Raw genomic sequence first — 18,268 nt, forward strand, 5'->3', positions numbered from 1 at the left:
GTTAAAATGAAGTATCTAGATTTTCTTCCAAAAGATCCACACTGTTCTTTGATTTGTGGGGCAACAGGTTGCGGCAAAACAAGATATGTTTTGGATTTATTACAGACTGTTTACATAAATCACTTTGAACACATAGTCATATTCTGTCCAACCATAAAGCATAACAGAACATACAAGGAGAGAAAATTCATATGGTCTGATCAAAATATATTTATTGTAAATCCTTCTGATCGTCTAAATGTTTGCTTGGAGCATTATTTCGATCTTTTTCAGAACACGCCAACACTGTTTATTATTGATGACTGTGCAGCAGAACGTGACATTGTTAGAAAGAAAAGTGCACTAGCAAAGCTTGCATTCAGTGGACGACATGCATTAATATCAGTTTGGATATTAACACAAAAATACAATGCAGTTCTGAAAGACTTTAGAGAGCAACTCAAAACAATAACATTGTTCTATTCAAAGGACCGTGACAGTTTTGAAGAGTGTCTTCGAGAAAATGATGTCATTGAAAACAAACAGGAGAGAGAAAGAATAAAGAATAATCTGAAATCTTCTAAGCACTCGAAACTGGTTTTAAAAACTGATCAACCAGTTCAGTATGTATGTTTGTAGAAATCCTTGCTAAGTTCTTGTCAAGTTCTTACTCAAGTTCTTGTCAAGTTCTTACTCAAGTTCTTGTCAAGTTCTTGTCAAGTTCTTACTCAAGTTCTTACCCAAGTTCTTGTTAAGTTCCTACCTAAGTTCTTACTCAAGTTCCTACCTAAGTTCTTGTTAAGTTCCTACCTAAGTTCTTACTCAAGTTTAATTACTAGATTTTAATTTTATTCTGCATCAAAATAAAATGAACTGTGATGAATTGCTGATGCAGACTGCTACAGATATTGAAATCTGTGACAGTAGGACTATACCTGATAAAAAAGAAAGATTGTATTCACTTGCTGTTTGTGGAAAAACAAAACACTACCTTGGGCAGCAGTTAACTGTGGAAGAAGTACAACATCTTTCCTCAGAAGATATAGAAAAGTATCATGGACGGTATGAATCAGTGCTTGGTTCTAAGATGGTTAGAAGTATTGGACAGACTGTTATAGGTTTGTACACAAAGATTTTTGGACATTTTACACCTCTCGACTCGGAGGAAGACTTAACACATGATCTAACTCATGACCCTGTTGTTTCCAAGTCCCTCGAATCTCTTGCCTGTGGCCTGTATTATCGATTTGGTGCTTTATTAGTACCATTTGTTGCTGGATTAATTACTTTCAAACACATTAATTTTCAGAATAAAAAAGATGACAGATCAGTTGAAGCAGACAGTGGAGCAGACAGTGGAGCAGACGAAAATACCAGAAGTGAACACAGTGACAAAGAAACCTGGTAGAGTAGAAGCAGGAAAAAAACTAGCCGAATGGAACAGACAAAAAAAGTTAAATCAAAAGGCAAAGCAGAACATTATGTCTGAAGTTGAGCAGACACCAAACATTCCTGAAGTGACTAAGGTCACACAAACTGATCAAGAATTAAAATCTTCATTTCTATCATACAGAAAAGTAGCTGTAGCAGCTGTTGTTGGAGGAGGTGGATACTTGCTTTACAAACTTTGGCAAGGCAAATATAAAGTGTCAGAAACACCAAAATCAGAAACACCAAAATCAGAAACACCAAAACCAACAAACAAAGCAGTACAAACAATAACAAAGCCCACAGTAGTACCTGCAGTGGATTCATTTCATATGGAATAATTTTAATATTTTAATTTTGATAACATAAAAATGAGTTCTGAAAAGACAATAGTTAATCTAGTTTATCACGCTGCAGTGATTGGAGGCTTGAGTGTAGGTTACACAATGCTGGGTAAAAGTCTCCTCAGAATGAAACCAGCCGACTTGGGAAAGTTAGACTTCGAAGACGGTGCTAAACTAATTGGTGTTGTGACAGCTTCCTTTGCAACAAAAGACTTCCTGGTGAAGCAAGGAATTATTCCAGAAAATATAAACATGTAAGACAATAAAATGGCTAGCTTGGTTATGATGGTGGGAGGTGCGATTGTAAATGCGCTTGCATTTTCTGGCAGCAACTATTTGTTTTCTAAACTGCAAAATGGTGAAGAGAGGGAAAGGCACAACAAAGCCATGGAACAACTGGCGAAAGCACAGGATGAATACGAGAAGAAACGAATTGCGCAGTTAGACTTTATGAATGATAAACTCAGGCAGCAAGGACATGCAAACAAAACCTTTGCCAATGTTGATGCAGCCATTCAAGAATACTATCTTGTAACTGGAAAGAAAATGAAGACAAGTGCTCCTCCAAAACTGGGTGACTTTTATCAGCCTTCAGAAGAGCAGAAGGTGGGCGAGATTGTTTTCATTGTTATTGGTATGGCTGTTGTTTACTTTATTGCGCGTGCTGTCAAATCTTAATATTCTGTCATTTAAAAAACCATGAGTGATGCTTTGTTATCTAAAATATATTATTCCCCAAAAGGATACTGGAAAGGAAGAACTGCTATTGACAAGCTCAGTGACGCAGCAGGTGTTTCTCAAGATATAGCAAAGAAATGGTTGTCAAAGCAGGCAGTTTGGCAGATCTATTTACCTGCACCAAGAAAAATTACACGACCACACTTTGTTAACATTAAACCGAATGACACTCATCAAATAGACCTGCTGTATTTACCGCATGACACAGTCAGAAGGAAGAAATATAAGTATGCACTGACTGTAGTTGATGTTGCAACAAGATACAAAGATGCTGAACCGTTGACAGAGAAAAGTGCTATAGCTACAGCTGTTGCCCTGCAAGAAATTTACAGACGTGGACCACTAAAGTATCCCAGAATGATTCAGTGCGATGATGGTAAGGAGTTTAAAGGAGCTGTCAACCAGCTTCTGTTAAAACATCATGTTACAGTGAAGAGAGGTATTCCAGGAAACCACAGGTCACAGGCTATTGTTGAGAGCTTTAACAAACAGTTGGCAGAAAAACTGTTTTCATATCAGTACCATCAGGAATTTTTGGACACAGAAAGTAAATTGCGTAACACTGAATGGGTCAAAAGATTACCATCAGTACTTAGAGCAATGAATCTGGAGGTATTTAAAGCTACAGGGTTAAGACCAGTTGATGCAATCAAACAGAAAACAATACCTGTTGCTCCAAAGTCAACAACACCAGCGGCATTACTACCTTTCAATCAGAAAGTCAGATATTTATATGCACCCGGTGAAGCTGAGGGTGACAGCAGGAAGCGTGCAACGGATCCAATCTGGAGTATTGACATTCATGAAATCAAGAGAGTAGTAGAGACAAATCCACCTATATATTACTTGAGAGAACCAGCACCGCAAAGAGCCTTTGTAAAAGAGGAATTACAATTAGTTCCACGTGGTACAAATGTTAAATGATTTTTTATTTAAGATTTTATAGTGTTAACAAAAATGGAAGCTCTGAGAAAGAATTCTAAGCAACTTCATTTTTTTAATTTATATTTTTATTTTGAGTTATAAAATCAAACTCACAGCGATGGAAGACTCTGTATTAGAATCTTTATCGACAGTATTTGACACCGTTGAATTACAAGTAACGGATCCTCAAAATGTGCAGTCCAGTGTGCAAGACGCCATTGAACAAATTCCAAACAATTTGTTGATTGAACCTCCAGTAAAAGTGCAGATAGTCAGTTTAATAAAATACAAAACAGTCAGTGATGAGGTGCTAGAAGTTCATGTTTCAACCAGACAACTAGCACTTAATTCTATGGCAGAATTGAATGGAAACTGGGCAGATGAAATGATGAAACGGTTTGAGCAAGCTGCAGAGGATGCAAAGATGAAAGGATCCGGATGGTCAGAAGGTGAAATTCTAAAAATAGAATTGAAGCTAAGTAAATTTGCCCCCATCAGAGGTAGAAGTTACATACCTTTACCTCCTGCTCTTGTCAAAAAACGTGCTGTGCTGAACATAAAGAATGATGATGACAAATGTTTTTTGTGGTGTGTTCTGGCAAGACTGTACAGTGTAAAGAAAAATGCAGAAAGAGTGTCTAACTATCATGCATACAGAAATAAAATAAACTTTACTGGTATTGAATTTCCTGTCAGCATTACAAGCATTGACAAATTTGAACAGCAAAACAAACCCATCACCGTAAATGTTTACACGTGGGATGAGGAAGATGAACTGAAACCAGTCAGAATATCAAAGAACTCACCAACGATTGGTGATTGTGATACTAACCATGTTGACATGTTACTAATGACTGATGGTGTAAAATATCATTACACTTTGATTCGTACAATGAGTAGACTGATGGCGAGCACAAGCAATCACAATAGTAAACAAGACTTTTGTAGGCGATGTCTCTTGCGTATTCCATCAATTCATGCAGCACTTATACACAAGCAACATTGTAAGAGCGTTGATGATGCGGTCGTGAAGTTAACAACACCGCCGCCAGACAGCAAAGTGTATTTTAAGAATGTATGCAAACTACAGAAAAGTCCTTATGTTGTTTATGCTGACTTTGAATCTATCATTGTGCCATATGAAGGACCTTTACCAAAAGACCTACCTAAAACAGTAACTCTAAGTAATCATCAAGTCTGTTCATATGCATTTATTGTTGTTAGTTCAGATGGTAAACATTCTAAACCGCAATTGTACAGAGGACCTAATGCAGCAAAGAACTTCTTACAGCAAATGAACCAAGTGCGAAATGACTGCTCCAAACAACTGAATCTTTCAGACATTGTTATGAAACCTGAAGACCAAGAACAGTTTAACTCTACCACACAGTGTTGGATATGCGAACAAAGTCTAACACCAAACACAGACAATCCAATAGTAAGAGATCATGATCATGTAAGTGGGCAGTTCCGAGGAGCAGCACACAGCAAATGTAATCTACAATTAAAGTTTGATCCTAAGACTTGGAAGCTTCCAATCTTCTTCCATAACTTGCGCGGTTATGATTCACATCTGATCATGCAGGCAGTAACTGATGAATACAAAGCAAGATGCATTGCGCAGTCTTCAGAAAAGTACATGGCCTTTACTCTGAATAGTTTACACTTCTACGATTCTGCTCAACATCTGATGGGAACACTTGAGTCTTTATCTTCATCACTAACTGCTTTCCCAATCACATGTAAGTACTTTGACAGTGACTTAGTTAGAAAGGGAGTCTATCCATATGAATACATGGATTCGTGGGAGAGGTTTGATGAAGATGAGTTACCACCAAAGGATGCTTACTTCTCACGGCTGAAGGGTAAAGGTATAAGTGACGAAGACTATGAACACGCTAAGACTGCATGGAATAAATTAGGATGTAATACAATGGGTGATTATCATGATCAATATTTGTTGGCTGATGTTTGTTTACTTGCAGATATATTTGAGAATTACAGAAGAACATGTATGAAGCACTACAATCTAGATCCTTCACATTACATATCTGCACCAGGCATGAGCTGGGATGCATTTCTTAGATTTACAGGAGTAAAGATTGACTTGCTATCAGATCTTCCTACACTTCAGATGATTGAAAATGGACTACGTGGAGGAATCAGTATGGCTTCACACAATTACTGCAAAGCCAACAACAAATACTTGGACGACTTTGATCCTATGAAACCTTCTAATTACATCATGTATCTAGATGCAAACAATTTGTATGGTTGGGCAATGTGTCAGACGCTTCCACTTCGGAACTTTAAGATCTATTCAGGGCCATTTTCACAATGTGTTGTGATGACAATATTAAAAGCAGGCCCAGACAGTCGAAAGGGATGGATACTAGAAGTTGACTTAGACTATCCACTATCACTTCATGATCTACATAATGATTATCCTTTAGCGGCTGAGAGGTTAAAAGTAAACCCAAGAGAACCTCCAAAGCTGGTGCCCAATCTGTTTCACAAAAAGAAGTATGTGTGTCACTACAGACTGTTACAGTTTTACATTAGACATGGATTAATTTTGAAGGCTGTTCATCGTATAATTTTATTTGATCAAGAACAGTTTATGAAACCTTACATCATGAAAAACACAGAACTGAGAACCAAAGCCGCTGATGCATCAGAGAAAGACTTTTTTAAACTGATGAACAACAGTTGCTTTGGTAAGACAATGGAAAACCCACACAAGAGAAAGGATGTTAGACTTGTTACAAGAGAAAATGAGGCCATCAAGCTGACATCCAAACCACAGTATCAAGACTTTAAATACTTTCATGAACAGCTGTATGGTATCTTAATGAAAAAACTTGTAGTCAAGCTTGACAAACCAGTATTCATAGGCTTTACTGTGCTAGAGTTGTCAAAACTGTTGATGCTTGAGTTTTTGTATGATTATTTGAAACCAAGATATCCCAAATCGAGAGTACTTTACACAGACACAGATTCATTCTTACTTGACATTCCAGCGAATGACATTTACAAAGATCTAGAAGCTGAAAGTCCTGCAGTAAAAGGAAAAGATTCTTTTTATGACACTTGCGACTACCCTAAAGAATCACCATTGCACTCAAATGTTAACAAGAAGGTTATTGGAAAGATGAAAGATGAAATGAATGGGAAGATAATTAAGGAGTATGTTGGATTGCGTGCAAAGATGTACAGTGTTGCAAGTGAGAAAGGGGTGGTTAAAAAAGCAAAGGGTGTAAGCAAACAGGTTGTAAAGTCGAGCATATCGCATGATAACTACAAGGAAGCACTGTTTCAGAAGCGAGTGTTTCACCATGACAACCCTAAGATCAGTTCCGCGCTTCATCAGATCAACACAACTATTGTAAACAAGAAATCTTTAGATGCTAATGACACAAAGCGCGTTTATTCATCACCAGAATATTCTTATGCAATTGGGCACTGGAGAATAAACGCGGCTCCAAATAGTCTGAGTGTGTAATAAGATTTTTTGTCAATCGGGAAAACCCGCTATGACAGCTTTGTTTTGACTGCAGTGGGGTAGAGGAAGTTGCTTGCGTTTGGGAAGTGTTTGTGTGAAAGGGGGAGTGGGCTTTGTTGAGTTTCAAAGCAGCCACCAAGTACACTTGTCAAAGCTTGAATCAATAAACAAGTCATTTGCATAAAGTGCACTCGGCGGCCGCCTGAAAAGGCAGCCTTTAGAAGTTGTTTGACGGGTTGGAAGAAACATCAATAGCAGGCAATACAAAGACCTGGCGCTCCAGCCTGGAGCGCTCTGCTCAACCGTGACTGACTTCTCACAACTGAGTGTAGTGACGGGTTGGAAGAAACATCAATAGCAGGCAATACAAAGACCTGGCGCTCCAGCCTGGAGCGCTCTGCTCAACCGTGACTGACTTCTCACAACTGAGTGTTTTCTACCTGAGAGGATCGTGTTTGGAGTTGTAGTGGTTCTTGCATGGGAGAAGTCCAATATTTTCTGATCTCCTCATTACTTTCAAACATTGTCTTCAAATCTTTTTTCAGAGAGTAGATTTCAATGAAAGACAGACCAACTGTAGAAAACCTGCTAAAGTATGGTTTCAGCAAACGAGCAATCTCTCTCAGTTTGCGTGAATAAGCTGGTGAGATGCCAATGTTTGCCTGCAACCACTCTTCCCACTTGTTTTTGTGAATTCCTCGTTCCTTTTCTTCCTGAAAGAATTTGAAAGATGCATCCAGAAGAGAACCATACTGAAGGTTAAAACACATACTGGTGGCCTCCTGTCTTTGAATCTGCCTGTATCCTTCCTTCAGCTTTTCAATAGCAGCATCTGATGACCCTATTTTCTCTGAGGAAAAAAAGAAAACTTCTTTCCTAACTGTCTTACTCACATCAACCTCTTTTGACTGCAAGTATTGATGGAGTTCTTCTGGTGACATAACCTTTCGTTTTTTCACCTGCTCCCCATACAGAGATGTCAGTTTTCTTTTTGGTTGGGAGAGAAATCTAGGTAGTTTCCTACTTTCTGATGGCCCTTCTCTTTTCATTCTATTCAATACATCAACATAATTATTATGATGAAATATATGCTCCTCAATGATGCCAAGTTGTTCTACACTCCATCTGCTTTGTTGATCCATATCTTGAGGAAGAAGTTCTCTCTCTAATTCTTCAGAAATGCTATCTTGACTCTCACAGAAAACACAACTGCACGGCATCCGATTCCGGAATGAAATGGCAAAATCACCAGGCTATGTTACAATCAATACCAAGTGGTGGGCGGACGTGACGTAACTGTTGCTATCACATGATTTAATCTTGTCTTGCCATTGGAGGAATCAGTATAGAAGACAAGCTTGCTGTTTGTTTTTACCAGATCAATACGGTAGTTATGGCTAGCCGACCGACGGGCAGATTGGATCAATACGCACGCTGGCTGCAACTAGTTAATATTTCAATGGAAACTAAATTTAGCGTTGCACAGAGAGAAAGGGGGAATGTACGTTCTGGGTTACTGATTCCGACAGACCCGGCATTGGTTCAAAACAACCTTACTTTACTATATTTTTTTTGTATGGATTTATGCAGTATTTTTTTGATTTTGTCGCATGTTTCATTTTAGTAAAAGTTTAGTCCAGAAGCCTATTTTGCGTTAATATTTAGGGTCTGTCGGAATCGGTGAGCCAGAACGTACATTCCCCCTTTCTCTACACAGGAGCTGGACGCTGCCCACCCGTTCACGGGTGACTGAACACTGGAGCCTAAACCATACGTCTGCTCTCGCTGATCACACGTGCGTGTACACACGAAGGGGGATAAGGCACTAGCAGGTCTGCTCATAAGGTGACCTGGGAGATTGGAGATTAACAACAACAGCAACAAACCAAGGTCATCTTAGACTAATTACCTCCCCTGTCACCAGGTTACTACGCATGGCGTAACTCCGAGCGAGGAACGTGGTTCGTTCAGGCCCTGGTGGACGTTTTGGGCAAGAACTGGGACCGCATGGACCTGCTCACCATGATGACTCGCGTCTGCAAGCAGGTGGCCCTGGACTTCGAGTCCGATGTGGCGAGAGACCCTGGCTTCCACAGAAAGAAGCAGGTCCCCTGTGTCAGCTCAATGCTCACCCGCGATCTCTACTTCACGCCCAAGAAATGATTCGCTGTTCTTCATTGGGCAAAAAAGGAGGAGAGGGAGGAGAAGGAATGGGAGGTGAAGGAGGAAGAGGATTATATACAGTGCACAGTCTCTGGTTCCCCTCTAAAGTGATTTTTTTTCTATGCAAAGGAAGACGAATAAGAATCGGGGACAGTTTGAAAAGAAGAGAAGTGGAGGAATGTGAACCTAAAAAACCAACAACAACAACAACAACAACAAGTGCAACAACAGCAACAACAACAACAACATTAACAACAACAACAACAACAACAACAAAGTCGTAACTAAAGCAGCAGGGAGGGTAGAGCATCCTAAGTGTCATAGTGAAGGTGGTTATCACTTGTATTGTGGGTTATTGTTCTTGTCGCGTGTTTCTAGTGTGCCATTTTCAAGAAACTGTGTGTGTGTGTGTGTGTGTGTGTGTGTGTGTGTGTGTGTGTGTGTGTGTGTGTGTGTGTGTGTGTGTGTGTGTGTGTGTGTGTGTGTGTGTGTGTGTGAGTGTGCGTGCGTACGATCGTGCGTGTGTGTGTGTTGTTGTTGTTGATGTTGGTCAACAAGACTTGCACTTCAATCATACATGTTTTTGTTTGGTCGCCGTAGCAGAAGCAAAATCAAGCGGCTGTGGCTTTCATTTTTATTTTGGCCATAAATGCATATCTTTTCACAGAAGTGCTTTTGTGTCGTGCCGTACTCTTACCTTTGCGACAGAACGTTCCCAATTTTGTATACACTTTTATTTTTCAACAAAGGAAAAACGAAAAAGAAAAAATGAATGGCGCAGGTGAACCTCATAGACGGTTTCAAACCGGTAATGTTTTTGCATGTCAGGACGCTTATAGAATGCCATTGTGAAACCCTGAAAGATAACGTACGTAGCTCTTTAAGCTGAAATCGAATTTGTTTGTTTGCTTGCGTGCTTGTATGCAGTGATTCGAACACTAAGAAATATCAATGTGTACGAATACTCAATAAGTATTTGCTGTAAGGCCTGCCTTCTATCATTTATTCAAAAAATAAAAAAAGTGAACTGTCACCGATGTCAACATTTCAGAACAAAATTAATAACACTGTCAACGGGTCGTGCCCTGGAGATAAAATACCAGTAAAGTAATATCAATATTTGGCCAGTTGATATGGTTGCGCTTGGCTTTCCTTTGTTTTGTGTGCGTGCGTGTGTGTATGCGTGTGTGTGTGTGTGTGTGTTTGTGAAAGTGTGTGTGTGTGTGTGTATGTGTGTGTGTGTATCACTATGTGTGTGTGTATGTGTGTGTATGTGTGTGTGTTTGTGAAAGTGTGTGTGTGTGTGTATGTGTGTGTGTGTGTGTATCACTATGTGTATGTGTGTGTGTGTGTGTGTGTGTGTGTGTAAATGTGTGTGTGTGTGTGTGTGTGTGTGTGTGTGTGTGTGTGTGGAGGGGGGACACAAACTTGTTTGCTTGTGTGGAAGAAAACCATCTGCGCAAGCTTACCCACACAAATCATATCAAAAACTAGCAAGCCAACAAATAACTTGAAATATTTTTAAAAAAAGTTTCTAAAGAAGAGAAAGCCCTCAAATACATATACCATCTTTATACAGAGATTGAAATTAAGACATTCACAAATCGGTTCCTTTTTACATTGAGTCAAAACTTGACTAAATGTTTTAACATAGAGGGGGAATCGAGTCGAGGGTCGTGGTGTGTGTGTGTGTGTGTGTGTGTGTGTGTGTGTGTGTGTGTGTGCGTGTCTGTCTGTCTGTCTGTCTGTCTGTCTGTCTGTCTGACTGCCTGTCTGTCTGTCTGTCTGTCTGTGTATGTGTGTAGAGCGATTCAGAGGAAACTACTGGACCGATTTTCACGAAACTTTACATGAGAGTTTCTGGGAATGATATCCCCTGACTTGTTTTTTTAATTTTTTTGGATAAATGTCTGATGACGTCATATCCGGCTTTTTGTAAAAGTTGAGGCGGCACTGTCACACCCTCATTTTTCAATGAAATTGATTGAAACTTTGGCCAAGCAATCTTCGATGAAGGCCGGACTTTGGTATTGCATTTCAGCTTGAACGCTTATAAATTAATTGATGAGTTTAGTCATTAAAAATCTGAAAATTGTAATTAAAGTTACATTTTTTATAAAACTATGTAAAAATAATTTTATCTTATTCTTCGTAATTTTCCGATTCCAAAACATATAAGTATGTTATATTCGGATGAAAAACAATGTCTGAAAATGAAAATATGAACATTATGAATAAAATTAATATTTCGAAATCGATAAAAACAATTTCATCTGATTCCTTGTCGGTTCCTGATTAAAAAAACATATAGATAAGATATATTTGAATTAAAAACAAGCTTTGAAAGTTAAAAAGAACAGAGATACAGAAAAGCGTGCTATACTGCTCAGCGCAAACACTCCCGCGCTATTCTGGTTTGTCAATTTCACTGCCTTTGCCACGAGCGGTGGAACTGACGATGCCCCGAGCATACGGTCTTGGTTAAAAGAAATGCAGTACGTTCAGTTGCATTTTGTTAGTAGGCTACGACAGCTTGACTAAATGTTGTATTTTCGCCTTGCGCGACTTGTTTGTCTTATAATTTGAATTGTTTGTTAGTGCGTCCACAACATAGACCGTTTAGGTCGACGTAATCGTGAAAGTTTCGTTCTGACTATTATTTCACGTTCGATAAACTCATCTTTTTTTTTGTTTTTTGTTTGATTTTATACCAAAATCACACAAATTACTGTTTAAAAATGAAATGAATGAGTAAAAAAGTAAATAAATTCACAAACATGCAAACAAACATGCTGAAGAAAAATAAAGAAATTGAAAAACAGATTATTAGATAAGCGTGGAGTGAATAAATAAACATGATAAGTTTGTCAATAAGCCAGCAGACTCAATCACTGGATCAGTGAGTTACAATTAATCCCCCCCCCCCCCCCCCCCCTCCTCCGTCGGCAAAAAAAAAACGACGAAGAAAAAGAAAAAGTAAATGACTAAGTAAACATCGAATTAAATCGTACTTTACAGATTATTCTGGGATGTTTGTGTACATCTCACGAGTGGAATATTATCCTTGAAAAACATGGTATTATCTACTTACGCATAGGAATATGTACAGGTACTACCTGGTGGGCCAGTACTATCTGGTCAAATGGGTCAAAATAGCCATTTCTGCACTTTCGCTGCTTGTGGAAGACACTTCAAATACTCCTATGATACGAGTGATAGATATCAAGCCTACTGACAAACTGCCACATTTTCGCGTTTCGTTACATTTTCATTTTTATATAATTTTCTCAAGCAATGGGAACTCCCGGGGATTCCCCTTTTACGCGCGCGTCATGAAGTTCGGCTGCAAAATGCACGTGTCGCTATTTTTCATCTGTGCCCTGCTTGTAGCGTTTTGTGGCGAAAGAGGACTTGCGGCAGACAAAGAGGACGAGAAGAATGTAAGCCGGTATACACATATATGCAATTGTGGCAAACTATCATTCATTGAATGTGTTGCATTGTAGTGATCTAGTTCCGTTTTTCCTTTTTGTCCCCCCCCCCCCTCCACTGACCAGCCCCCACCCCCAACACACACACACACACACACACACACAGAGTACAGAGAGAGAGAGAGAGAGAGAGAGAGAGAGAGAGAGAGGGTGAGAGAGAGAGACTCAGAGAGAGAGAGACTGAGAGAGAGACTGAGAGAGAGAGACTGAGAGAGAGACAGAGAGAGAGAGAGAGAGACTGAGACACAGACAGAGAGAGAGAGAGACACAGACAGAGAGAGAGACACAGACAGAGAGAGAGACACAGACAGAGAGAGACAGAGAGAGAGAAGCATCCCACAAAGAGAAACTTGAAAGCGTAATAATAACTGGCGAGCCCGGAGTAAGGACGGTACTAGCTGTGGCTCTGACTCATAACCTTGACCGACTTATAGCATCTACTATATAATACTGGTAGGATTTTCGGTGGTTTTTCGATTCCTGTGACCAAACCGCGCGGATTTGTGCCTTCTCCTTCGGTTGCTATGCCAACGTGACCCAGGAAATCGATTCCGCTAGGTCCCGACTTCCAATTTTGTCCACAAACAAAGTTTGAAGAGGTTTGTCTCGCAAATTTGAGCAGACAACAGTGAACTTTGACCTGAACTTTGACATCGCGGCGAAAGAGATCTGTGATTGGTTCTTCTTCAACTTTCGGTTCGACTAAACACGCGACCGCACCTCAGACGAACCTAGCTGTGTGTTTTATTTCTCTACCCCAGACGAACCTAAAATAATAAGAAGATAGATAGATCTGTTTATCTGTTAATGGAACTCCAAAATATTCCATAGATTTGTTTACTAAATAGTTCGAAACATTATCACCTGATAAGTCGCCGTATAACCTTATAGGTTCCAGCGACTAAATATTTTCCCCCGGTGCAACCATAGACATGTACGTCATCATGATCTCCCCTTAATTTGACCGTTATTTTGGCTGTCTTAGTGAAATGGTAAGATATATCTCTATGTTTTTTACATGTAAGTGTTCGGAAAAAATACAGTTATAGCAGTTATGTACAAAAATAAGCAGCATATGCTCTTTTCGCCAAAGTAAAGTCCTTTTTTCTTCTGGTTTCTTATATGTGTCACAGCACACCGCAAGCTTTTAGGCGAATAGCAAGTGAGTGGTATATATATATCATCAATTTTATAGTAGGTAACGGTGTAAATTAGTTGCCATGTTCATGTCCATTATACGTTTTCCATATTCCATATGTGTCATTTAATTGTGTGTTGCTTGATGCCATGTATGTGTGTGTGTGTACATGACTTTAAATAAGCATGGATTGGATGTGTGCACTCGATTGTGTGTGTGAACCATGTATATATTTTCTGTTGTCAATTACATATGTTATACTATGCGTTTGAATCATTAAGTATTTTAGACGTCATACTTTTTTTCGTATCTTCACGATGGCTTTTTACCCGTTTAAATTTTAATGCTTCCAACTTTCAAAGCGCTGCACGGCTGGGAAGAGATGCGCACTTTTATCACTGTTGTTCATGTAGACGTAATCATGGATTTATGCAAACGTCATACCTGCTGTATTTTATTTTGTTTGTTTGTATAGTCGCGTGCGGTCGCGCAGTCTTTTTGGTCAGTTCCGATTACCTCCCATTGATGCGAAAACCTATATGACTGTTTTTTGTTATTTTTCTCTCTGTTAATTCACCAGTGGCTATGTAACATGTGTTACAGAATTGCACCGGTGTAAGGGTTAACATTTTATTTTTCACCAAGAGAATATAATTCATTATATGCGGGATAATGTGCGGGGGGGGGGGGGGGGGGGGGTGCAAACAACATTTTCACAACCTTATAGGTTCCAGCGACTAAATATTTTCCCCCGGTGCAACCATAGACATGTACGTCATCATGATCTCCCCTTAATTTGACCGTTATTTTGGCTGTCTTAGTGAAATGGTAAGATATATCTCTATGTTGTTTACATGTAAGTGTTCGGAAAAAATACAGTTATAGCAGTTATGTACAAAAATAAGCAGCATATGCTCTTTTCGCCAAAGTAAAGTCCTTTTTTCTTCTGGTTTCTTATATGTGTCACAGCACACCGCAAGCTTTTAGGCGAATAGCAAGTGAGTGGTATATATATATCATCAATTTTATAGTAGGTAACGGTGTAAATTACTTGCCATGTTCATGTCCATTATACGTTTTCCATATTCCATATGTGTCATTTAATTGTGTGTTGCTTGATGCTTGATGCCATGTATGTATGTGTGTGTGTGTGTGTACATGACTTTAAATAAGCATGGATGTGTGCACTCGATTGTGTGTGTGAACCATGTATATATTTTCTGTTGTCAATGTTGTCAATTACATATGTTATACTATGCGTTTGAATCATTAAGTATTTTAGACGTCATACTTTTTTTCGTATCTTCACGATGGCTTTTTACCCGTTTAAATTTTAATGCTTCCAACTTTCAAAGCGCTGCACGGCTGGGAAGAGATGCGCACTTTTATCACTGTTGTTCATGTAGACGTAATCATGGATTCATGCAAACGTCATACCTGCTGTATTTTATTTTGTTTGTTTGTATAGTCGCGTGCGGTCGCGCAGTCTTTTTGGTCAGTTCCGATTACCTCCCATTGATGCGAAAACCTATATAAGAAGATAGATAGATCTGTTTATCTGGAACTCCAAAATATTCCATAGATTTGTTTACTTAATTTTTAAAAGATAAGTTCGAAACATTATCACCTGATAAGTCGCCGTATAACCTTATAGGTTCCAGCGACTAAATATTTTCCCCCGGTGCAACCATAGACATGTACGTCATCATGATCTCCCCTTAATTTGACCGTTATTTTGGCTGTCTTAGTGAAATGGTAAGATATATCTCTATGTTTTTTACATGTAAGTGTTCGGAAAAAATACAGTTATAGCAGTTATGTACAAAAATAAGCAGCATATGCTCTTTTCGCCAAAGTAAAGTCCTTTTTTCTTCTGGTTTCTTATATGTGTCACAGCACACTGCAAGCTTTTAGGCGAATAGCAAGTGAGTGGTATATATATATCATCAATTTTATAGTAGGTAACGGTGTAAATTACTTGCCATGTTCATGTCCATTATACGTTTTTCATATTCCATATGTGTCATTTAATTGTGTGTTGCTTGATGCCATGTATGTATGTGTGTGTGTGTGTACATGACTTTAAATAAGCATGGATGTGTGCACTCGATTGTGTGTGTGAACCATGTATATATTTTCTGTTGTCAGTTACATATGTTATACTATGCGTTTGAATCATTAAGTATTTTACACGTCATACTTTTTTTCGTATCTTCACGATGTCTTTTTACCCGTTTAAATTTTAATGCTTCCAACTTTCAAAGCGCTGCACGGCTGGGAAGAGATGCGCACTTTTATCACTGTTGTTCATGTAGACGTAATCATGGATTCATGCAAACGCCATACCTGCTGTATTTTATTTTGTTTGTTTGTATAGTCGCGTGCGGTCGCGCAGTCTTTTTGGTCAGTTCCGATTACCTCCCATTGATGCGAAAACCTATATGACTGTTTTTTGTTATTTTTCTCTCTGTTAATTCACCAGTGGCTATGTAACATGTGTTACAGAATTGCACCGGTGTAAGGGTTAACATTTTATTTTTCACCAAGAGAATATAATTCATTATATGCGGGATAATGTGCGGGCTGGGGGGGGGGGGGGAGGGGTGCAAACAACATTTTCACAAGCACATAACCAACAAAATGACATCGCATGCGCAGCACACAAAGTGCGTAGCACGGGTACCACTAGTCCTGCTTAATACTAAAGACCGTGTTACATAGTCGTTTTTTCGTTAGTTTCGTTCTGTTAATTCTGTCCGGTTGATTTTTCTTCTACTGGCCATTGTCGTATTACAGACACAAGTGACAAGCATTTGCCAGGTATCAGATGTTCTTGCAGTAAATGTTTACTTAATTTGTGTTAGATGTACTTGACATCAAACTGCATTACAGACGTATTACATAGTTTACATAATTTATCACCGGTTTCCTATCCGCTTGACTTAGATTTTTCACCATTTTCCATTCTTGTATCAATGTGGATTTTTTGTTTCTGTTAAAAACACTGATTTTAAACAGACAGTTTAAAAGTGAGAGACTTTTAGTGCTTTTGTCATGAGTGTCTGAGCTTTGAAGCAGCAGGAAATTGCGGCATTTTCTTCAAATAAACATGATGTCTGCAGTTGACACGCGCGCTCACATAAAAGACTGAGAGAAAGAGAGAGAGAGAGAGAGAGAGAGAGAGAGAGAGAGAGAGAGAGAGAGAAAGAGGGAGGAAAAGAGAGAGATATATAAAGAGAGAGAGAGAGAGATAAAGAGAGAGAGAGAGAGAGAAAGAGGGAGGAAGAGAGAGAGAGAGCGAGCGAAAGACAGAGCGAGCGAGAGACAGAGAGAGAGAAAGAGGGAGGAAGAGAGAGAGAGATAAAGAGAGAGAGAGAGATAAAGAGAGAGAGATAAAGAGAGAGGAAGAGAGAGAGAGAGAAAGAAAGAAAGAGAGAGAGAGAGAGAGAGAGAGAGAGAGAGAGAGAGAGAGAGAGAGAGAGAGAGAGAGAGAGAGAGAGAGAGAGAGAGAGAGAGAGAGAGAGAGAGATGGAGGGGGGGTGGAGAGAGAGTGAGTCAACCCGAAAAGAAAAGCCGGATAGCGATATTAAACTGTGTCAGTGTGGGTGAAAGACTACACGCTACCAGCCAGTACAGGGGCAGTGCGTGTGTGTTTTTTCGCCGTGAGAGCTTCGCTCATAACTTTTTTTTAATTTATTTTTTATTTTTTTATAGCATCATTGCTAGAGCATCTCGCGACGGCTACAATGTTAGACCTGTGTACGGGACGCTTTAAAACTGCTCGCAAAGGCAAAAGAAGTTTCGTCCAGGGAGAAGTCCTTACTTGTTCACTGCTATCCAGATAGTACTGGTTTGCCAGGTAGTACTGTAACATTATTACGTTTGAATGACTCTATTTTTAGAATTAGAAGGCGGGACCGCGTCTTCAATTTAGCTGCCTCGTCTGCAAGACATTTTCAGTAAAATACACGTAAGTATAGTATGTAGGATAAACAGAATACTACATGGCTTGCTGTGTCGTACCAGATATACACTCGTTGCTTTTTCAAATAGTGAACAGCTCGCTTTCGCTCGCAGTTCAATATTAAAAAAAAACCAACTCGTGTAAATCTGGTACGACACAGCAAGCCATGTAGTATTCTCTCTTTATATCGCTTCACGCGACTTGTTATAGTTAGCATGACTCGAGCAAGGCCGATGTCAGATACTCGGGTTTCCCCTTCACATGCACACGGATAAGAATTTGAATTTTCAGAGGTGTATGATGAAATATTTAACAGTTTCACAAGATATGCTTCAATTTATGAGATTGGAGTTGGCTAGTTTAGATAGACAGTACGAGAAACAGTGTCCTTTGAATAACGCAAACAGTTTATAATTAATCCTTGCCAGTGTTATTTGACATGCTGACGTTTGACAAAAAGGACCTTATAATAGCCTACTCTCATACGATGAGCGCATTGTACATGTTAATGTCGTCAGCACACCCATATTCTTATCAGTTATACAATCATATTTATATAATTATATTCTTTTCCGTTGACACATTTACATGCCTCAA

General features: G+C 39.2%; 1 protein-coding gene and 1 long non-coding RNA gene across 2 annotated transcripts in view; both read left to right on the plus strand.

Annotated features, from left to right (window-relative positions):
- Nucleotides 1–10,208, plus strand: part of LOC138957017 (caspase-1-like) — a 32,618-nt gene extending 22,410 nt beyond the window's left edge. The window contains exon 8 of the mRNA XM_070328197.1: nt 8,822–10,208. Coding sequence (XP_070184298.1) covers nt 8,822–9,078 — 257 coding nt within the window. The 3' untranslated portion in view covers nt 9,079–10,208. The remainder of the gene's footprint in view (nt 1–8,821) is intronic.
- The window catches only part of LOC138957985 (uncharacterized), a 118,970-nt gene that overhangs the window by 46,564 nt on the left and 54,138 nt on the right, over nt 1–18,268 (plus strand). The window lies entirely within an intron of this gene.

The sequence above is a fragment of the Littorina saxatilis genome, linkage group LG2 (assembly GCF_037325665.1).
Source record: "Littorina saxatilis isolate snail1 linkage group LG2, US_GU_Lsax_2.0, whole genome shotgun sequence".
Classification (NCBI taxonomy): Eukaryota; Metazoa; Mollusca; class Gastropoda; order Littorinimorpha; family Littorinidae; genus Littorina; species Littorina saxatilis.